The following is a 22931-nucleotide window of genomic DNA, read 5'->3' as shown; positions in this document are numbered from 1 at the left end:
CAGGAGTGAGAAAGGGTAGGGGTTTAGTACTTTTCCCTCTGCCTCTCCTTTCCTGGGTACCCCCTTACCTCTGTAGGCCCCAAAGGGTGTCCTGTGTTGGGGAAGCAATTATTCCCCAATCACACTTTAATTGGGGGGTGGGCAGAGAATGAGGTGGAAAGAAAGATGGGGAAGGAAAGAGCTGTTTTGCCTAGAAGGGCAAGGGAGGGGGTCTAAGACGCCGGTGGGCGTGGGGACTGAGATGCTGGGAGAGGGTGCTGGGTTGGGGGAGGGCAGGGATGTTGCAGGTTATGGGCCTCTTTCTTTCACCTCCAGAGCCACCAGGGAGGTGAAGAAGGGCTTTGAAGTCCTTTTGGGAACACATCAAGCTTCCAGCCTGAGAAGAAATCTCGTTTGGGGTGGTTCCCCCAAACCCCCACTTCTCTCTCCAAACCGAGCTGGCACCTTCTGGCTAAACTATGATGCCTCGGCTACCACCTTCTGCTAGAGTGTAAGATTCCAAATGCTCTCTTGGCTCACCTTCGTAAACCTCTTTTTAAAGGGCGGGAAACGTGCCCCAGCAGGGGAGCAGGATTCCCACGAGGAGCCTGGCCGTGGGCTTGGGCGTCACAGGTCCGGCGGGCTCTGAGAGGCTGCGTGTATAAAGCCCTTCGCTGCCACGTGATCCGGCGCCCCCAAGGCTGGGGGTGGAGGGTCAAGAAGTTAATGGTCACAGGCTGCTCTGCAGCAGAGGCCAAACCGTGACCTCAGCTCCCGGGCCCCGGGAAAGGATGGGATAAGGAAAGGTGTTCTCGTGAGACCCTATTTGAAGCTTGGACAGGCCAGACGCTAGATTTTAGGGGCCCTAGGGGCTTCAATAGGTACTACTTCCAAATAAAAACTTTAAACTGTAAAATTAAACTTTATTTTTAAAAATTAGTGGAAGTTTACATGCTGAAATGAAAAGAGCTTCCTTCTTGATATTCTGATGTTCTCTCTGCCCTGGCTGCACCAAACTGCCCCACCCCAACCCTTGTCTTTAGGACCAGCCAGCCTCGACCTCTAGTGCTTCTCATGCCGTCTCCAGGCCCGGACTTGCATCTGTAAGTATCAGGAAGGAAGACAAGATGGCCTCTAAGTCTTACAGTTCTAACGAGCTGATTAATTGTCTAAGAATTTGTCTGTGAATTGCATGGAATTCACCCATCTTGGTGTAGAGGTTAAGATTCAGTGAAGAGGGGAAGACTCAGAGGAAGAGGAGGGTTGAGGGAGGGCTGTGGGTCACAATCAGTGGAAAGAGGGGGAGGCAGGTCTCTCTCACCATCTCCCTCTGGATGAAACTCCCACCTCATTCTGCCCTAGCCTGCTTCTGCTTTTAAAATTTTGCTCTTAAGAAAAGATCTGAGGAGCCCTGTCTTGAGCAGGAGTGGGGGCAGTAGGGGCTGAAGGGTGCTATAGACTGAACTGTGCCCCTTGTTCATATGTTGGAACCCTGTCCCCCAGTGTGATGACATTTGGAGATGGGGCCTTTGGGAAGTAACAGGTTTAGATGAGGTCATGAGGGTCCCCTCATGATGGGATTAGTGTCCTCATAAGAAGGGACACCAGAGAGCTGTGTCTTTCTCTCTGCCAGGTGAGGACACTGTTAGAAGGTGGCTGTCTGTAAGCCAGAAAGAGGGCTCTCACTGGAACTGGGCCATGCTAGCACCCTCATCTCTGATTTCCAGCCTCCAAAACCATGAGAAATAAATGTCTGTTGTTTAGGTCACCCAGTTTATGGTGTTTTGTTATGGCAAAGCGAGCCGACTAATAGGGGGCTCATATCTTTTCTCTAAGGATAACAGCCCTCACTGTACCCAGAGGCTTTTGTGCCAATGACCTCTGTTAGCCCTCCCTGTTTGAGGGTAATTAATGCGGGCTGTCACAACAGAGAACTCTCGAAATTTCGGTGGCTTGGCACAATGCTTTATCAGTCATGTAAATTTTCATATGGGACAAGAGACCTTTCTTCAGTCTTGTAGCCACACCATCTGGAAGACTGTGCTCCGAGGTCATTGTGGAAGGTGGAGGAGAGGGGTGGAGGAAGCACATGGACACCTAACTGCCTCGGCCAGGTGTGACACAGGCCTCTTCCACTTACGGACATTGTCCACAACTAGTCACACGACCTCAGCCTTCTGCAAGGGAGCCTGGGAGGTTCAAGTCCTAGAATATATAGCATCTACTATGGTTTCTGCTCGTAACCCTTATCCCCGTTTTACAGATGAGGAACCCGAAGGCTCAAGGTAAAATAACTTGCCCAAATAACACAATTAAGTCTCAGAGCCAGATATAAATCCATGGCATTCTACCTACTAAGCCCAAACTCTTCCCACTACCCTACACTGCTGTGGGTGGCTGAAGGCTTTGTCCCCTAAAGTGATTTCTGTCATTATTAGTCACCCATCCAGGAATCTCACTGTGAACTGGAGAGGGGCTCCAGGGACAAAATGTCTGAACGTGGCACAGGTTATCTGAATGAGGTAGGTTTCTACTTCCTGTCTGAGAACGTTTCCATTTTTACAGTTGCAGATCACTTTGAATATCAACCTATGCTTTTTATCTCTGTGTTTCTCTTTTATATGGATTTAACATGTTCTTTTAAAAATCATGTTTCCAATATTCAGGGTGTCTCCTTCCTCCGGGATTTAGTGGGAAAGCCCCACGGTCCACAACTTTCCCCTTACCGACCACATGGCACCTACACACCCACCCTGGTCCACTCTGGAAGGTGAGCCTCCACTCACCTACTCCTGTGTTACTGTCTGCTAGCAACAATCAAAAAAGAATGTTCCCTCTGCTCTGTGCCATCATCAGTCTTTGCTGAATGAATGCCCGGGGTGCTGTTACAGAGTTCTGTCCTCTTTCAGTCACTGGTAACTTGAATTTGTTTTTCTTCTAGCCTTGCATAGTAATCCTAGTTGCCCTCTCTAAAAACAGTTGCTTCACAGACAGATGATCAGTGCCATATGTGGAAACGAAGGCAAGAGACAGTCCTGGGAAAGAGGGGCAGATAGCAGAGTTCACCTGCCCTTTCTGAGTCCTGTGATGGACCAAACTCACTCCCTTCCCTGGTACCCAGCCTCTGTGCTCATCTGCCAGCTCCTATTTAAGAGAATATGAAAAGAGCACTCAAAGCTTAATAAATATCTGTCTAATAAATTGTAAAACAGATAAATCACTAATAGTGGAATTTCATTTATCAAGACAGGGATGTAGGATATACAAATAGGTTCAGCTGCAGTAAAAGAAACCACAGAACAAATGGCTTCATATGAGATAGAAGTTTATTTCCCTTTCACATAACATTCCAAGCGTATGCAGTCCAGGGCTGATATGGGATCTCCACAGTCTCAGTGGTGAAGGCTGCTTTAATTTCATTGCTCTGGCGTCTATAAGCATTGCCTTCATCAGCATGATTCAAGATTGCCTTGTAACCTGTTCATATTTCAGGCAGTGGAATGAGGGATGTGGGGGAGGGGCTTGACTTTGCTTTAAAGACTCTTCCATTCTATTGGCCAGTCATAGTCACATGACTAAGCCTAGCTGCAAGAAAAACTGGGAAACGTAGTTTCTATTCTAGGCAGCTATGTGCCCAGATAAAAAGCAGCACAGTCTGGTGGTCTAAAGCGTGTGTGTGTGTGCACGCACCGGGGGTATACTTTCTTCTTTTAATTTTAATTTTTTAAATTGAAGTATAGTTGATTTACAATGTTTTGTTAGTTTCAGGTGTACAGCAAAGTGATTCATATATATATATATATTCTTTTTCAGATTCTTTTCTATTATAGGTTATTACAAGGTATTGGGGTTATGCTTTCTAATTCCACAAGTTACACTCCCATGTGTGCCCAAGAGTCCTGTCTTTAATCTTCCTAACCATGCAATCTCCATTCCATGTCCTTTCTGTCTCCTGGACTCACATTGGATTCTAGCACTTCCCAGAATGCAAGAACCCAGGGTGATATGATAATGGAGAGTCCCTACAGTGAGGATTCATTTCCCTTTGTCATTCTTTGTCAGTCCAGACTGACAGGGCTGGGCCAGACACAGTGGCTCATGATTTGTGTCCCTTGGACACAACAAAAATTCGCCAGCCACATGCCCAGAGAATTTCAGTGGGGCTCAGCCATTAACCTTGCTGGTTTCCAGCCTTAGGAGACAGGATCTATTACACAGTGCCTTCTCCCTCACTTTCCAGTGATGTGACCTGGGGTACCTCCAGCCTCAGGGAATTTTCCCTGAGGTTCCATCCAGGGGTCAAATCTTGGGAATCAATTCACTCCCTTGGAAGGAGGTGAGGTTCTCACACTTGCTCTGGCGGCCTGGACCTCCTGGTGCTCGCTATAGAACACCAGGGAACAGCCAGAGATGGAATCCAAGTTCATGAACTCAGCTCTCTTTCTCTGCCTTCCTTCCCACTTTTTACTCCATTGTATGTATGTAGGTCACTGCATCTCAAACAATAACACATAAACTATTTTAAGAATCACATTTCTATGTTTTTCTATTGCTATTTGTTTGCCCCCTTGCCCATTCATTTTGAAATCTGTTCCTTATTAGCAGACAAGCTGTAGCAGGTGCCAGATGTTTAGGGGGAAAATTTCTATTCACTTAACTTCTTCCTCTCACTTAAAGAAAGCTAAGCATTCCTTCATTTTGGCTGTGGAACTCCTTTGCCCAGCTCGGGGAAAGAGGTGTTCTAATGTGGCAATGACTGAGAATCTCTGAGGTCATGAGAGGGTTTAGAGGAAGGGAAAATAGTTGAGAGGAGAAGGGGAGCCTTCCAGGGTGGGGTTTTGACTCATCCTTTGATTCGGTGGAAGAAGTTGTCTTGGAGGCGGAAAGCTCTCCCCACCCACTTCTTGTTTCTCTCAAAGAAAACCATGCTGTGTTCCAGGCCATTCGAATGGCCATAGTTACTTGTGGGCAGGGTCACAGGCATTAAAGGTCCCACACTTGAGTATAGTGTTGGGGATTTTTGTTCTTGTCCTTGAGTGGAAGAACTGACTCGGTGGCTAGACCCTTGGAAGAGTCACCTGTTGTATTAGCTAACTATTGTTGTGTAATGAATTACCCCAAAGCTCAGTGGCTCAACACATCATATATTACTTCATAGGTTGTGTGTGTCGGGAATCCAGTCACAGCTTAGCTGGGTCCTCTGGCTTAGCTGAGTCACGGGCTGCAATCGAGGTGTCGGCTGGGGCTGCGGTCACCTTCAGGCTCAACTAGGGGTGGATCTGCTTCCAGGTTTACTCAGGTGGTGGTTGGCAGATTTCAGTTCCTCGCAGGGTGTTGGACTGACAACCTCAGTTCTTCATAGGCCATTGGCTTGAGTCCTCCCCAGTTTCCTTGCCGCATAAGCCTCTCCACAGGATAGCTCACAACATGTCCACTGGCTTCATCAGCACAAGCAAGTGAAAGAAAAGGGAGAATGGAAGCAAGATGGAAGTCACAGTGTTTTGTAATCTAGCCTTTAAAGTAACTCTCCCTAACTTGACCGTTGTATGGTCAGGCCACCCAGGATGGCTGTTCTCTTGCTCTTTGTACATTCCCTACTCAACCAGTCCTTGCTTCACCTACCCCCTCCTCACATGAACATGTCTGCCCCCTGCGCCAGCTGGTGATGGTTCCAGTCTTTCAGCCAGAATATCTCCACCTGCTAGTTTTTTTTTTTTTTTTTTAACAGAGGTACTGGGGATTGAACCCAGGACCTCATGCATGCTAAGCACTCACCCTACCACCAAGCTGTACCCTTCCCACCTCCACCTGCTAGTTTTTAAAGGGAAGCATCTGCCCTCCTGATAGTTGTTAATCTGGGGGGGCTGTAAGGGACATGCCCCAGCTGCTGGTTTCCCTGGTAACTGATGAGCCAACATGGCATCAATCCCCTCATAAATGGTAACCTCCTTCTCTGAGTAGTGGAGATGGCTGCTGCATCCTGCCTGCTGTCTGCCAAACACTGTGGGGGTGTTGCTCCAGGACCTTTTGTTTCAACTTGTAAGATCCCCTATCTCTCTGTCACTGTCTCAGGCTCTTCGATCTCAAGGCTGGGCAATTACAAGGCTTGCAAGCCTGCAAGGTGCAGCCCAACAGCCATATTCTATTGGTTAGAAGCAAGTCACTGGATCTGGTTCACATTCAAGGGCACCAGTTACGCAAGGGCATACTTAGGAAGTGGGGATCCCGGGGTCATTTTAGAAGGCTATCTACCACATTTGCCATCTATGATTATTGGAGATGGATAAAAGTTGTATTTGCTGATGATAAAAGGATTCCTATTTTGTAAAAAATAAATCAATCTCTCTTCTCTCTCTTCCGCCTTTTCTCTTTGTTTCTTTGCTCATAAGGCCAGTCTAGAGATCTTACTGCTCTGAGCTCAGAGAGCAATTGGTGGTAATGTGAGTTTAGAGAGAAGGAGAGGCTCTGCTTTAAGTCTTAAGACAAAGCCAGGGACTCCAGCCTTGTTTGCTCCAGAACCCTATGTTGGGGTCCTGTTGGAAACAGATCCATGTGGCTTGGTGTTCTCTGTCTCTAACGTCTCTCCTTCAGGAAATCAGTTACAGGAGTAACTGGCAGTCTGCCTGGCCAAAGACCGTCTACCAGCACCCTAGCCCCTCCCATAACCCTGTCAGAGGGAAACTCTGATTGGTTTCCCTTTTGGTAAAGTCCAGGTAGTTTCCCACCCTGGAAATCTCTTCCCTTTCTCAAGATCTAATTCAAGCCCATCTCTTCAATGAAGCCTTCTTAGAATCAAATAAAAAGCTGGAAAGAGATGTTTCTTTGGAAATATAATTGTCTGAAGGTAAAAGAAGTCTGCAGGTAAGGAAACAAGCTAACCAGCTGGAATGAAGCCTGAGGGAAGGGATCAGGTGGCAACTATTGGTCATAAACTTTCTCTTCTTGGCCCAGAACCTCTCTAAGGGGAAGACAGATGGCATAGGTGCTGAGCACACATTAATCCTTGTTGATTGATGCCACCTGTGGTTTTTAAACATTCACAAATTCTTTGACAGGCTTCTCTTGTAAAGGCAGAGCCTCACTTCCCTTACCTGGAATGTGGGCTGGACTTAGTGACTCACTTCTAACAAACGTGGTGGAAGTGATAATGTATGACTTCTGAAGTTAGGTCAGAAAAGGCAAAGCAGCTTCTGCCCTGCTCTCTCTCTGGGAGGATTCACTCTAGGAGAAGCCACCTGCTTCGTCATGAGGACGCTCAAGCATCCCCGTGGAGATACCCATATATACAGAAACTGAGGCCTCCTGCCAACTGCCAGCACCAACTTGCCAGCCACACAAGTGAGCCACCTTGGAAGTGATCCTGCAGCCCCAGTCAAGTCTTCAGATGACTGCAGCCCTGGCCAATATAGCTTAACCGCAAGCACAGCTTGACTGAACCAGAACCACCAAGCCAAGATGCTTCCAAATTCCTAAGAGAGGCAACCCAGGCTTACTGATCCTCTAAATTGGTAAGAGGAAGGGAGCTGGAGAGAGATTGCAGGAGAAGGCTTTTGCTTCCTGGTTCTTGTGTGCTTGATTGGCAGGCTTCTGCAGTGCAGACAGCTTCACCAGTGCCCAGTTCCTGGAATGGCCAGCAACACCCCGTGTCTAACAGATCCTCCTGGCACTACACACTGGGCAATAGTGTCAGCAGAGTGCCTCCACCTCTTGCAGCTTTTGCAGTTTCTCCAGCACCTGCTGTGCATGTGGCTTCTCCAGCATGAAGCCCCTGCAGCACTCACAGCTTCTCCAGCACTGGGAGCCTGCGGTCCAGGGAGAACTACTGTACCCAGCCCAGGCAGTTCTGTAGTGGAGTTGCTTTGGTTTGACACCTTCCTGTGAAGAGCTTTCCCTGGCATCTGAGAGGGCAGATTTCTGCCAGTTACATTGGCATGACACCACAGTGACTTTTCTGCCCTCTGGTAAGCCACAGGCTGTGTTCTCTTCAACAAAGTCTGGATTTCAGCCGTGGGTTAGGAGGTAGGGTTTCTCTTCATTGGGTGTTCCATCTCAGCCTCAGTCCTGCTCAGGCTGCGTCTATGTCTGCTACTTATGTACCCTTTAGAGTACTCTTTATTCCTTACTAACCAATTCTTTGTTACTCCAATTCCCAGTTATAACAAATAATTATTTTAAAATTTCCCTGTTCAAATTACTGTGTGGTTTCTCTCCTGATTGGGCCCAGACTGATACACTTTACCCTCTCTATCTGAGATCTTTCTCAACTGCCACAGATTCTGGCTTATAATCCATGGTGCCCTCTCAAGGGGCGTGGGCCAAGGAATATGAAAGTAAAAAGCTCAGTAAAAATTAGGAGGTTCTAATCGTATTTCTGCCCCAGACCAGTCACATGCCCTTGGGCAAGTCACTCTTTCCGCCCCTCCCGCCACGCTGACCAGTCAGGAGCATGTAGTGTGAAAAAGAAATAACCTTGGTCATTTCTAAGCCACTAAAGTGGCTGTTACTGTGGCGTAGTCTGGCCCATCCTGAGTAATCCAATGCTATATTGTTTCCTGTTGCTTATCTTTGGCCTCAATCTCCAAACCTGCCTTCTCCCTGAAACTCCCTGAAAGCATTGGTTCCACATTCAGATCTGAAAAGCAACAAGAGAAGAAGGGAGTCTGTCCCCTAAACAGGGGAGCAGGGTTGTGTCCAGGGAGATGCGCCCATGCTATGCTGTGCTCTGGGGTACAGGTTATGCTGTATGAAATGTACACCCAGCCCTGGAGGGCTGTGGACAGACACTGCCCCTCAAGCTTCTCTCCCATACTCATTTATTGGCTCTCCGTAATTTTATTCTCCATTATTAAAGCAGGAATGACTGGGTGGGCAGGAGGGCCGGACTCCCACTTCCGGCGGGCACTGCAGGCTGACTATGACCTTGCAGGCCTGGATCTGAACATCCTCCTCAGGGTGGATGACCAAGGCGAGCAGCCGGTCTGCCAGCCGTGAATCATCGCCAAAGAGAGCTTCATGCACAGACTGCTCGTTGTAATGCCATTTCACGGCCCGGTAGTGGGGTGAACTCCGGCCCTCGCTCAGCCGCTCTGCAAACACCAGCACCTCGAACAGCAGACTCCCAGGCTGTGTGGACTGGAACAGGTTCAGGAAGTTGGACTGCACCTGTGATGGGGATGAAGCAAGCGTGGGAGTGAAATCCAAGGCAAGTTCTCAAGTTCTTCTATTCTCTTATTGCCTGAACTCCCCAGTAGAGTCAAGGTTTCAGATTCAACTGTTGGGGATGTTTTTGTTTTCCTTTCATTATCATAATTTCATTGTGTCATAAAATATGAGTGATATAATAATACTGATTTGGGGAAATATGTTGAAACAAAATTTAAGCTTAGCATGTGGTTGATTTTTATAAATCTTTTGTGTACTTGAGAGGAATGTGCACTCACTAACTGTGGAGTGTTCTAGGCATGTCTGATGGCTCAAGCTTATTTGTGTTATTTGCAGCAAGTAAAACCTTACTCATTTCAGGTATTTTTCTATTAATTGTTGAAAGAACAATTAATCTTCCAAATCTTCCACTGTAGTGACAGATGTGAGAAAGAAGGAAATCCTGCCATTTGTGACAACATAGATGGACCCTGAGGCCATGATGCTAAGTGAGATAAGCCAGAGAAAGACAAATACTGCATGGTATCACTGACACGTGGAATCTTTAAAAAAAAAAAAAAAAGTCAAACTTATAGAAACAGAGTAGAAAAGTGGTTGCCAGGGGCTGGGAGGTGGGGGAAATAAGAAGAGGTTGGTAAAAGGGTATATACTTTAAACTAAAAGATGAATAAGGGGGGATACAGCTCAGTGGTAGAGTGCACACTTAGCATGCACAAGGTCCTGGGTTCAGTCCCCAGTACCTCTGTTAAAAAAAATAAGTAAATAAATAAACCTAATTACCATCCCCAAAATAAAAGATGAATAAAATCTGAGGATCTAATGCAAAACATGGTGACTATAGTTGATAACACTGTATTATATAATTGAAATATGCTAAGAGAATAGAATTTAAATGTTCTCACCAAAAACAATTATGTGTTAATTAACTGGATGGTGGGAATCCTTTCTCAGTGGGTATGTATTCCAAATCACCACAATGTAGTATACTTTAAATATCTTACAAATTATACTCTATCAATTATACCTCAATAAAACTGAAAAAGGAGAAAAAACAATTTCCTTATAATTCTATCAAATTTTGCCATGTGTATTTTGAGACTATTAGGTTCATATAAGTTTAGAGTTTGCTTTATCCTTCCGAACTATTATGTAGTGACCCTGTCTACTCCTAATTATTTTTGTTATAAGTAATTTTCCCCTAATATTAAAATACCTACATTAACTTTGGTTACCTGTGTCCCTGACCCTCAGAGTTCAGAAAGCCCCTCCAAGGAGAATCTGATTCTTTTGGGAGGACAACAGGGGATGGTTTGCAAGGCAGCTAGTGCAGAGGCAGGTAGAGGAACAAGATGATCTTGTTAGGGCTACATCTGTCTGGAGAATCCCTGATCCTTTCCCAATATCTAAGTTGGCATCCTAGCCCGTCTTCAGTTCCTTTCTCACCTGGCAGTTGAGAATATCATAGAGCAGGTCGTTCTTCTGTGCCAGGTTGCTCAGCAGTCGTATGGCTTGCACCTGAGTAACAGAAAGAGTAAAGCACGAGGAGGCGGGTGAGTCTGTGCCTGAGCACAAATCTCCACTCCTCCCTCTGGGTGCTGGGCCAGGGCTGGGCCATGGTCCTCAGGGACCTGTGCCAGGATATAGTCTGACTGCAGGATCTCCATCAAGGCAGGCATCACCCGGCGCAGCTGTGGATGTACAAAGTCAGGCAGCGGCATGTTGTTGAGGAGTCTGAGGCCTGCAATGTGCAGTTCTGAGTCCCAGATGGTGGAGATCAGTTCCAGGACCTTGATGGAGTGTTCCTAGGGCAGAGAGGGTAGGAAGAGAGAAGAGTTTTCTTTTACACAATGATCCCCAACACTGTTCCAGCCTCTGCCTTCACTCCACCGCCCCAACTCATGACAACTGAGTCAAACCCAGTAGACAGCTCCCTCTCACTTAAAAGATCAACATTATTTGACTTAGTTGACCACTCCTACCTCCCCAACATTCTTTCCTCACTTGGCTTCTCCGTCATAGACTTCTTTCCTGGTTCTTCTGCCCAACCTCCTCTGTCTTCATCGCTCCCTTAGTGACGCAGTGTTACTCACAGACTCTGTGTTAAATACTAACCATCTGCTGATGCCTTTCCAGTTTCTGTCTCCAGCCCAGACCACTCCCTCAACTCCAGATTCATAAATGCAATTTTCACTACCTTTCCGGAATGCTTATTAAGGCTCTCAGAGTTCACGCTTTCCCAGCCCCCAGACCTGCCCATCCCACCACATTTTCTGCCTCCATTGTTGGTTACACCTTCCTTTCAGTTACTCAGAATGAAAATCTGTGGTCTTCCTTGATTCCCTTCTTTCTCTCATACCCCTTTTTGGAAAATCCTGTTGGCTCTACCTTCAGAATTGATCAACAATCAAGTCCCTTCTCACCTTCCCCCTTCTACCACCCTGTTCCAAGCCACCGTCACCTCTCCCCCAGATTTCTGCAATAACCTCCTTCTCCTGGCTTCCATCCTTACCCCTCTGCATCTATGTGCAGAACAGAAGATGTGTTAGACATGTCACTGCTCTGCTCAAGAGTCCCTAGCTCATTCAGGGTAAAAGCTAAAGTTCTTACAGTGGCTTACAAAGTCCAATTTGATCTGCCCCTCTCCTCACATTCTTTTTCTTTTTTCTTCTGGTGGCAGGGGTAGATAATGAGGTTTATTTATTTATTAACAGAGGTACTGGGGATTGAACCCAGGACTTTGTGCATGCTAAGCATGTGCTCTACCACTGAGCTATACCCTGCCCCTCCACCACCATTATTTCTTTGACTTCATCTCTTATTCTCTCCTTTGCTCCCCATAGTTCCCATAACGATGGCTTCTTAGCTATTCCCTGAACATGCCAGGTACACACCTATCTCAAGGTTTTTGCACAGGCTGTTGCCTCTACTTCGAATGCTCTCCCTCCAGCTATTCAGAGCTCACCTCCTTCAAGACTTGGTCTTAATGTCACCTTCTCAGTGAGGCCTCCCTGACCACCCCCTCCTTTAAGACGGCAACACCACTCCCATCCCTGCCTTCCTTATCCTCCCCCTTTATTTTTTCCCCATAGCACTATCACATGTAACACACTTTTTGTTTTTAAGCATTTTATTTTCAAATAACTATAAATTCATGGGAAGTTGCAAAAATAGTAGAGGTTCCGTGTGCCCTCCACCCAGTTTCCCTCAATGGTTACATCTTACATGATTGTAGTATAATATCAAAACTAGGAAAATGGTATTAGTACAATGTGTATATAGAACTCTGTGTCATCTTATCATGTATGTAGATTCGTGTAACCACTGCTGCAATCAGCAGAGTATTCCATCAGAACTGCTCCACCACCACAGATCTCCCTTGTGGGGCTCCCTTGTTACTCATGCTTACCCCTCCCCACCAAAACCAGCCCTAACCAGTGGCAACAACCAACCTGTTTTCCATCTCTATAGTTTTGTCATTTTGAGAATATTATATAAACGGAATCATACTTTATGACCTTCTGAGATTTTTTTTTTTCACTCAGTATAATGCCCTTGAGATCCATCCAAGTTGTTGTATATCAACAGTTCTCTCCCTTTTATCACTGAGTAGTGTTCCATGATGGGGATGACCCCAGTTTGCTTAATCAGTTGAGAGACATTTTGGTGGTTTCCAGTTTTTGACTATTACAAATGAAACTGCTATGAACAATTGTATACAGATGTTAAGTTGTTTATTTCTCCAGGATAAATGCCCAGGAGTGCAACTGCTGGTTTGTATGGTAAATGTAGAGATCTTTTTTTTTTTAAGTGCTAAACTGTTTTGCAGAGTGGCTGCTGTACTGTTCTACATTCCCACCGGCAACATATGAGAGATCTGGTTTCTCTGTATCTTCACCAGCACTTGGTATTGTCACTAATTTGGAGTTTAAATCATCTAATAGGTGGATAGTAATATTTCATTGTGGTCTTAATTTGCATTTCCCTAATGGCTAGTGATGCTAAATACTTTTTCATGTGCTTATTTGCATTTCGTATATCCTGTTCAGTGAAACATTTCCATGTCTTCTGCCCATTTTCGAGTTGGATTATTTTTTTTTAATATTGAGTTTTGAGAGCTCTTTATATAATCCAGCTGTGAGTACCTTGTCAGATATGTGACACATATGTGGTTTGCAAATATTTTCTTCCAGTCTGAAGATTGTCTTTTCATCCTTTCAACAGGGTCTTTCACAAAACCAATTTTCTTTTAAATTTTGATGAATTCCAATTTATCAATTTTTTTCTTTCATAGTTTGTGCTTTTGGTGTTATTTCTATGACTCTTCATCAAGCCCTAGTCCCAGAGATTTTCTCCTTTGAAAGTGCAACACCACGCCCACACCAGCCTTCCTTACCACCCTTCTTTATTTTTCTCCATAACACTTATCACATGAAACACACTCTATATTTTACTTATTTATGTAATTGCCTGCCTTGCTCTGCTAAATATAAGCTCTACTGGGACAGGGATCTTTCCTGTTCTGTTCACTGCTATAGCTCCAGTGCCTAGCTAGCACAGAGCTGTGGCACAAGGTAAGTGCTCAATTGATATACATTTGTTGAATGAATAAAAGGACTTTGGCTTCTAAGATGCAAGATACTTGGGCCAAAAGGTATTACCAAAGGCAGGTACCCTTACAAGCTGTACCCCTGTAAGCCACGTAAGAAGGAAGCACAGGTCCTGGAGTAGGGAACACAGCATCCCCATTGGCACCCTGCTCCTCCCTGCCCTCGCCCCTCACTGTCTGCTGAGACCTGAAGCACTGGTAGGAGTTAGCATGTCTGAGGTGGGGTTTCAGGCAGAGGGAACTGCAAATATAACTGGGGAGGGGAGAGAGTATGAAACCGACAAGGTAAATGGCTAGGGTTGGGGCAAGGTGGTGAAGTTGAGGGTGCACTTTCTGATGAGCCTTGAGGAAGACCAAGCAGGGGCCGATGCAATCAGATCCCTCTGAAGAGGGTGGTCTGACTCAGGGGATGCAGGCGAGCTCCATTTCAGACCTGTGTGGTTAGAGGGCCACTAGTTTGTCTGAGTGGAGCAGCTGGCCCAGGGTCTGGAGGTCAAGGGAGACCCCAGGCTGCAGACAGAGACACAGGAGAACCCATGAAAGCTGAGGCCAGGGAGTGGCCGCTTTCCCCCCAGAGAGGGGAGAACAGGGTCAGGTCCTCGGGATACAGACTCTGCAGAAAGAAGGAACTATGGTGCCCAGGCCACCTGCATCAGAATCTTCTGGGCAAGGGGAGGCTTGTGAAAAACAGCTCTCCTGTTGAACTGGATTCTCGGAGTGTGGGGCCTTGAAATGTTCATTTTTAACCAGCTCTCCAGGCAATTCTGATCTGCTTGAGAATCATAGCCTTAGGACAACTGAGATTACCGAGGGATGAGGTAGAGGCAGCCAGCAAGTGGAGACCAAGACACCCTCTTTTTCCCCAAAAAAGTTGTGATGCAAGAAATTGAAAGTGTGAAAACACGAAGTGCTGGGAAAGAGGTGATGCACCAGGAACACTCATGCAGGGTTGGGGGAGGGTGTGAATGGGTACAACCCTGGTTGAAAAGTCAGGCATACCTGTCATCCAGCCATTCCACTCCTGCTTACATAGCCCAGGGGGAGTTCACCCATGTCCATGAGGGAGCTGTGTATAAGAATGCTCATGGCACAACATGGAAACAACTGGATAAAAAATATTGCAGGGTATTCATGAACTGGAATACTATACAGCAGGGGAGAAGGAAACAGAGCTGTCCACGTCCATAAAAGTGTTAGAGAGAATAAGGAAAACTACAGAATACAAACTGCACACTTCCACATACATGAAGCTTAAAACATTCCAGCTATATGTGACCTATTCGTTTATTGTCTGTCTCACCCTGTAAGAACAGAAGAAGACACATGCGAATGTGGTCGAACTACAAAGAAAATCAAGGAACTGGTGAACAAAATGCAGAGGAATGATTGCTTCAGCCCATTCCCATTAAAGACCTATGGACTATGGACATTCTGTGTGCTCTGCCCCACTGCTTGTTGCTGGACTCACCTGGATTTTAAGCCTAAATTTTCTGATGCCAGAGAAAGCTTTAAGCGTGTTCAGAGCTTGGATTTTGACACTGTTGTCCTTGTCATCCAGCATGGAGCCCACCAATGCGATGTCATCATTAGTACAAGCAGAGGCCTAGAGAGTGCCGGCAGAGACGGGAGAGATGGGAGAGGCAGAAGCAGGTGTCCTGGTCCCAGGCCCCCATGTCACCAAGACCCCTCGACACAACCCCTCCCGCCAATGGAGGCAGGTCTGATGACACAGTCTGACACGTCAGGGGCCAGGCTGGCTGGGAGGGACCTCCTGCTTCCCTTCCCTCACCTCGGACTCCAGCAAGTACACACAGCGCGTGATACTGTGCAGGATCATGCTCTTGGCGTACGCATCCTGTTTGCACTCCAAAGAGTTGAGGAGCCTCCGGAGCTCACCTGAGTCCCGCCCGTGCCGCTCTCGCTCGATTGCCAGGCCTAGATAGCCACCGCAGCCCAGTTCAGGCTGTGGACTCAGAAGTGATTAAAGAATGGGGTTGGGAAGTTGGGGAGAGGGACCTGGGGGCAAGGCTGCCTTGCCTTTTCTGAAGAGAAGACTTCTTGCTATATGCAGGACCTACCATGTACAGTTGAACAGGGTGTGTATTGCACAAGGGCACCACATCTAATGCCGTATTGTTCATATAATAAACAAAAACATTTTGAATATTTACTATAACAACTTGCTAGCATATGGCAGTAACATGTAGTATTTCATCGTAATCAGTATACGGCAATGATATTCCAGCAGATGGCAATAAAAAAGTCTTGCAGAAGGGGGTCCTTTCTCTACTTTGCACAAAGTTGTCATTTGGACTAGCAGAGGCTCTGGGCATGTAGGTCCCCCAACCTTCCCTTGGGGAGAACTGCTAATGCCAAGTTTCCAAGCAGTGGCACCCTGGAAGCTAGAGTAAGTGTAGAATTTAGAAACCTGCCAGATGACTCCTGAGGATGTACTTGAGTGCCACCCACCACCTGGGGACCCTGAGCTAGCATCTCTAGGGTGGGTCTGAGGAAGATGGAGAAGAGGAGAGAGAGGGAACGTGGAGGAGTCACCTTTGGCCCTCCCACACTGGAGGCCTCAGGAACAGGTACCTCCTGGGGCTAAGCCCTCTCCCCAGGGCGGGGGCACTCACGGGCGATACAGATGGGCGAGGTAGTGCAGAGGGGTGGCTGGCATTTGATGCCAGCCTTGATGGCCTTGTAGAGCAGGTAGATGGCCCCAGCACCTGTGGCCAGGCTCACTACACCTTTGTAGATGTCCATTTGCCCCAGGCGCTGGGGGATGCAGCACATGCCCGAGTCTTCAGTGCAGCTTTGCGCCCAGGTGGGAGCTAGGCCTGAGGCATCTGGCAAAGGCCTTCCGGAACTAGAACTCTGGCAGGGCCAGGAACCAGGGTACCAGAATCAGAACCCGGGCAACAAAGGAAACGGGGGAAATGGTGGGATGGAGGGTGGTGGTGGGGACCCAGGGCAGCCAGGGAGCTTCAGAGGCTGTTGGAAACAAAGCTCAAGACTCTAGTAGAATAAAAAATTTGGGAGCAGGAATGTCCTCATCCCCTTTTCTTTAGTGGACCAGGTTGGTCGGGCCCCAGCAGGCAGCTCCACGGGCTGCCTTTCTTCCATTAGAGGGCAGCAGAGGCCCAATTTCTGGGCTGGGGCCATTGAAGTTGGAGGAGGGAGGGGGGTGACCACTGACAGTCCTGTTCCCTCACTTGCCTGCCTGGCCCTGCCATCTTTGATCTCTTTACCATAGATCCACTTCTGGGCCTGGGGTGTTTCTGTAGGTAGAACATTTTATCCTTCCTTTGGAGGATAAAAAGCAGTGTATACGTACCTGCTAACCAAAAGCTCCTGAAGGCAGCTGTCTCTGCATCTCCAACAGCCAGCACAGAGTCCTGCACTTAGTAGATGCTAAAGTTATAGCTTCTGTCATTCTTTGAGGACAGAACAAGATCAGAGAATCTGGATGCAGGGGCTCCAGGCCCATGTAACCAGTGTGATTCTGGAGCAGGAGGGATTGCCCTTGCCTGAGTCTGTTTCTGCAACTGTAACTTAAGAGGATCCAGATTTAGCATTCTAAAACTCCAGGATTAAACTGTGGGTAGGTCTGTGCTACTAAACCACGGAGGTCTAAATCTGGAAGTATCACACCCCATTGCCCCCACAACATACACACAGGGTAGGATGAAGCTGGAGGCTTCCTCTGGAGTCAGAAAATCCTGGAGGATGAGAACCCAACTTTGGAGGCCTTGGTCTCTACCACTAGGCTGGAGCAGGTGAGACTAGACCCTTCCCTCCTTCTCTTCCCCACTGCCCCTAGTGTCCCCACACCCTCTGGCCTCACCTTCTGGTACAGAGCAGGGAGGAGCCTAAGCCAGGCTCAGTCCAAGCCAGCACAGGGCTTCACCTGCCTGGCTTTGAGCTGCTGTTGGAAGGCTCTGGGCCCTGGGCTGCACCTGGGCTTGAAGGCAGTGGGGAAATAGGAAAAAATTGTTCCCAAGGATGCCGCAGTCAGCCAGGTCTGTCCACTGAGCCTTCATCTATCTCACCCCAGACTCCAGGCAACATTCTGAGGGGGCCATTCTCTTCCTTTCCTCTCTTCCAGCCTTAGGTCTCCTCAAGGGTCATTCCTAGGTGGTTCCTAGCCCTCTACACAGCCCTAAGGTGAGTGGTCAGGCCATTCAAGATGGCTGTTCTCTTGCTCTCTGTACATCCCCTGCTCCACCAGTCCTTTCTTCACCTGCACCCACTCACGTGAATGTGTTTGCCCTGATCTAATCCCTAGGCCAGAACGGCTCCACCTGCAAGTTTATTAAAAGGAAACATCTACCTCAGTGATGGTAATTAATCTATGATGGCTGAGAGGGATATGCCCAAGCTGCTGGTTTCCCTGGTACCTGAGGAGCCAAGGTGACATCAATTCCCGCTATAAATGGTAGCCTCCTTCTCCCCCGAGTAGTGAAAAGGGCTGCTATCCCACCTTCTTTCTGCCATACGCGGTGGAGGTTATCACTCCAGGACCTTTTGCTTAAGATCCCCTGCCCATAAACCACTGATGTCTCTGTCGCTATCTCCTGCAGGTCCATGGGTTGCAGCCCAACAGTTGGCAAGCCAGCCAAGAGGCCGAGGAAACTCCTGCAAGCACCAAGATGTCAGGAAGTGAGGACGGAGAACGGAGAGTCGCAGGAGTGACTGTGACCGTCCACTAGCAGCTGGGGCCCCGTGGTAGCTGACTACCATGAATGATGTCTTTCTCTTCCATTACTTTGATATCCTCTGAACCTCAGGGTCTCTTTATAACTTAAAAGTAGCTGCTCCACACTCATGGCTCATCTGACTGTATAGGGATGGCTGGTGAATACAGACAAAATCCAAGGACCAGGATTATCTACAAAAGACAAGGATAACCCCAACTCCTCACCCCTAAACAATTAGACACAGGCTTTTGGGGATATTAACTCAGGGACAGGCTTGTGAATTGAACGTTGCCAGTTACCTGGAAGGGTTTGGTTGGGGCCTGGGGCAACGACAAAATAAGAGTGCCCTTGGGCTTCTGGTCCCAGCTATGGAAAAGGGCAAAGCAATGACACAGTGTGATGGAACTACAGCTGTATGCAGTCTACAATGTGCTACGACAAGTGGAAGACATTACAAAAGGCCCACTTCAGTCATCTAACAACGCAAATAAACTCTGTTTTGGGTCTAGAACCGCTTGTGTGTGACATATAGAACCCCTGTGGACACTGACAGTGACCAAGGAATCCACTCTACTGGCCACGAAGTTCAGGAATAGGCTGATAAAAAGGATATACAGTGGCATTTCCACCTGCCTTTCGACCCCACTGCTGCTAGGCTAATGGAAAGGACCAATGGACTACTTAAACAATTGAGATGGAAACCCACTCTCTCAACAGGCGGACCAGAGGCTAACACAAGCCCTATGAACTATAGCTGAACATCCCAGGTGCAATTGTCCCAGTGCCATGTTAATCCACAGGCAACTAGTCAATGCAATCTGAGTTCAATTCCTGACTACCAAAGGACCGTGGCCAACTATTGGTCAGGACAATAATTCACTTTTGCCCTTGCCACAGGATCTACCCCCAGGGGAACACATAAGATGGTCCTGGGACTGCCTGGTAAGTCCTGATGGTTTGGGTTTGCCATCCTGCGGGGAATAGGATTAGAAAGGGATTCAGAGACTTCACCTGTTTTATACCTGGTCCCACCTGAGACTACTAAGGTAATTAACCTGGGCCCCGGACTGGAGAAAGGCACCATCATACTAAGGTCTGTGGTTATACTGCCTCTCCACTATTTGGCATCATCGATGTCTGTTGCTGTCCCCAGGCTCGCTCTTCAGTTTCAGGGCTTACAGGCCTGGGGGTGCCACCCAACAGTGGGTGCCTCACTGCCTGGGGACCACCTATCAAGTCCCATGAACTCTGGGCAGGAAATGGCTGCCTGATGGAACTATTTCAGGTTCCAAGGCTACCCTGGTGGATGTGAGACTAGGTCCTTCAAAACAAAGTTCTTGCCCTTGTCTGAGGTGGGACGCAGAGCTACTGGCCATGGTGTTGATCCTGCAACCCTCACAACCTAAGCAAATGCAGTACTCACCTGCTCTTTAAAGATCTCCAGGAGAGGAAAATTCTTTCTTGGCTCTAACCTAAATCCCTCCTGCTACACTTAAGCCCATTTCTTTTGGTTCTGCCCTCAAATGATTCAGAGAGATTAAAAGCAGAGGCATCACCAGTGTGAGATTTTCACTAGTCCACAGCATGATGAAAAAATATGGAGGAATGTCTAGTTGGTGGTGGAAAGTCAATGACTGTCCTTTCTTGGCAGTAACAGCTTTTGATTCAGATGATGTCTGACTTATTTTGAGGAGGATTAAAATGGACTTGCTTTTATGAAATGATGGTGATAACAGATGGTAGTTGTGTTTTGAAGGTTCCTAGGGAGCATAAATTGAGGCTGCAACTCTTTGTGAGAACTTGGCTTTTGTTTTCTTGTTTCATTTTTTTTCTGTAAAATCCAGAAGTTTGGAATATTGGTTAGGGAGAAGTCTAGGATTCCATATACACACAACCAAGCCCCAGTTTCTTACCCACCCTCCCCAATGCAAAAGTTGACAGGCTGCCCTAGGACACACCTTTCTGTCACCTGCACCAGCTTTCTACCTTATAGGTTGATGTTCCCATCATGTTAGTTGCAGTTTATTTAGCAAGTGAGAGTGTGGGCTCAACCCAGACTGCTGGGGTTCAAATCCAGCTCAGCCACTGACTTAGATTTGTGATCTCTTTGTGCCGCATTTTCCCCACCTATAAAATGGGAAGAATAACAATACCTACATCTTGGGGTTTTTTGAGAGGATTAAGTACTTGGAACAGTGCCCAGCACACAGAGCTCCCCAAATGTAACTAGAATAATTCCTGTTATAAGCAGGTTTCACCTAGACAATAATGTTGGGTGTGGGAAGGCAGTGAGCATACGGATGGCGGGCCTCTGTGAGGCCTGAAAGGCACCTTATTCAGCCCCTTCCATTTCACTGTCTACCCCTCCCACCCTGGTCTTCTTCAGGTTAATCAGTCTCATCTCCTGAAACCTATTTAACTGCCTTGAGCAACTCTGGAGTCCTCTTTGAATCACCCCCCCCAACCCCGCCACGCCCAAATACTTAAATCATGAGGGCTAGGGAAATCCAGCCTATTGCCCATTCCCTTGAGCTCCTTTATTCCTAAAAACCATCCTCCCACCTGTGAAACCCTAAGACTATCTCCGCATTCTCTCTACCAGGACTCTGATAATAGGTGTTTCAGCTTAATGTATCAGAGGAGCCTAACTGGGTACCTAGTGTGGAAAAGGGTGCTAGGCCATTATGGAGGGCGACCCAGGAGGGGCCCGGCAACCGGATGCACAGGAGAAGCTATGGGAAAATTAACCTACTCTATCTATACTCTAATGAAAAGCCCGTTGGGGTCCGATGAGCTTGGGTTTGAGCGAACTGGGTCTCAGTTTCCTTCTCCGGGAAATGTGTCTTTTAATACCTGTCTACTCCAGGGAAGTGCCGCTGTCAGAACTGAATGAGAATGTACGTTGTGACTCTCCCTCGAACAAGGGACGCTCAACACGTGCGAGCTGCCCCCGCAGAAAAAAAGCGGAGAGATGAAAGTGTGGGGGGCCGCCCCTGCCCTGACGTGGATCTCACACTCTCCGAGACTGTCCCCTCCCCAGCTCGCGCTTACCCCGGGCCAGGACCGGATTCGGGGGCCTCTTGGTAGCTCCTTACGCCGACGTAGGCGCGGGGACTGGAAGAAAGGCGGCAAAAGTCCGGGGAGCGGAGGGAGCGGCACCTCGTAAGGACGAGGACCGGGTCGGGGGCGGAGGCCGCGCCTTTCCCCGCCCCGGGCCTCCCCCCATCTGGTCCTCCCTCCCCCGACTACCTCTCCGCCTTCCCCCGCCCCCCCGCGCGCATCCGGCGGCGGGCACAGGATGTTCTTTCGCTCCGGTCCCCCCGCCCCTCCTCCGCCCCCGCTCTCACTTTCCCTTCGCTCCCTTCCCCCGCTCCCGCCGCGCCCGGCGCCGACACCTTGTTTAACTCCTCCTCGCCCGTGCTCTGCGGCACCCGCGCGCCATGGGGTCCCACCCTTCCAGCCCACCCGCAGAACGCATAGCAAGCCCGAGGGCTTTCCGGGAAGAAACCGGCCTGGACTGAGCGCTGGGCCTTGGTTCTCGAGATCCATCGGCCCATCGGGGTGAAGGGATGGAGACGGATCCTAGGGGCTGAAGCCGGCTTTCTCTGGACCCCGGCTGGGTGGGCTGCGGGTGGGGTGCCCTAAATCGGGCAGGCCTCGCACCAGAAGGGGGAGGCCAGGTGGGTGGGGTTAGCTCCAGGCCCGGCCGTGGGGGATGGCAGGGTAGAGAACCCCCAACCTCACCCTCTCCCCAGGTTGGGATAAAAACGGGCCTGGGTCTCCAGAAGATGGGGAGAGGTCACGCCCCTCGCGCATACGTCACTGTTTCCAAGGCAACCAGGGGGCGGGGACGCGGGTTGGAGAAGGAGAGACCTTAGAGAAAGGAGGCTGCTGGAGGCATTGGGACCCGGGTTGGGATGGGGAAGCGGCGTTGGTGGCCTTTTCAATCTTTGCTTCTTCACTCGCTGATGCTCCAAAAAGCTGAGGGAAGGACGGGTTCTGTTCGCTCGCTCGTTCATTCAACAGACGTTCACTGATTGAGCTTGAACTATGCTTGGCACCATACTTAGGCACTGGGTTCCCACGGCGCTGGATCCGAACCCTGCTCTCACCGGTTATTGTGAGTTAGGGTAGGGTGGCCATGCATCCCGGCTTAAGTCTGTGTTACCGGTGTAATTATTAATAGTAATAGTGTAATTATTAATAGCTTAGGCGTATCCCAGTATGGGGGTGGGTAGTTAAGGAACCCTGTCCGCCAATTCAGGGAAGGCCCCTACCGGGCAGGGAAGGAAGACGAGCTATTACCTGCTCACTGTGCAAGGGGCACTTTGTAGTCTCTGTAAACGTTGCCACTTATTTTATAAGGTAAATATCTCTCGCACCTTTTATAGATGAAGAAACGGGCTCAGAAAGGTTAAGAGACTTGCCTAAGGCCAAAAAGCTAAGGGTTGGAACCAGGATCCAGACCCAAGTCCGGGTAGCCTCCA

General features: G+C 48.3%; 1 protein-coding gene across 10 annotated transcripts; it reads right to left on the bottom strand.

Moving 5' to 3' along the window:
- Nucleotides 1-8775: 8775 nt before the first annotated feature.
- On the bottom strand, nt 8776-22584 carry ARMC12 (armadillo repeat containing 12). 10 transcript variants are annotated; one of them, XM_032462917.1, is made up of 9 exons: nt 21496-21612; nt 17592-20275; nt 17082-17142; nt 16381-16621; nt 15537-15682; nt 15216-15350; nt 10770-10943; nt 10585-10656; nt 8776-9141 (listed from the first exon to the last, which is right to left on the bottom strand). In XM_032462917.1, exons 4-9 carry the CDS (start codon nt 16538-16540, stop codon nt 8812-8814), a joined length of 1017 nt encoding a protein of 338 aa, XP_032318808.1. In that variant the 5' UTR covers nt 16541-16621; nt 17082-17142; nt 17592-20275; nt 21496-21612; the 3' UTR covers nt 8776-8811. The 10 variants fall into 10 exon arrangements, with proteins under 10 accessions (XP_032318808.1, XP_032318809.1, XP_014411165.1 ...); XM_032462918.1 differs by having other exon boundaries at nt 18228-20275; XM_014555679.2 differs by having other exon boundaries at nt 16381-18382; nt 19868-20275.
- Nucleotides 22585-22931: the final 347 nt, after the last annotated feature.

This window comes from Camelus ferus, chromosome 20 (genome assembly GCF_009834535.1).
Source record: "Camelus ferus isolate YT-003-E chromosome 20, BCGSAC_Cfer_1.0, whole genome shotgun sequence".
Lineage (NCBI taxonomy): Eukaryota > Metazoa > Chordata > Mammalia > Artiodactyla > Camelidae > Camelus > Camelus ferus.
The sequence above is the reverse complement of the archived record's forward strand: the minus strand, read 5'-3'. Positions and strand labels throughout refer to the sequence as shown.

Excerpts from the sequence above, each read along its gene's own strand:
- ARMC12 (XM_032462911.1), bottom strand. The coding sequence starts at position 21,993 with ATGGATCTCGAGAACCAAGGCCCAGCGCTCAGTCCAGGCCGGTTTCTT. Across the intron at positions 15,351-15,536 it reads TGTACTTGCTGGAGTCCGAG|GCCTCTGCTTGTACTAATGA; the intron begins GTGAGGGAAGGG and ends GGCACTCTCTAG. Across the intron at positions 9,142-10,584 it reads ATGATATTCTCAACTGCCAG|GTGCAGTCCAACTTCCTGAA; the intron begins GTGAGAAAGGAA and ends TCCCCATCACAG.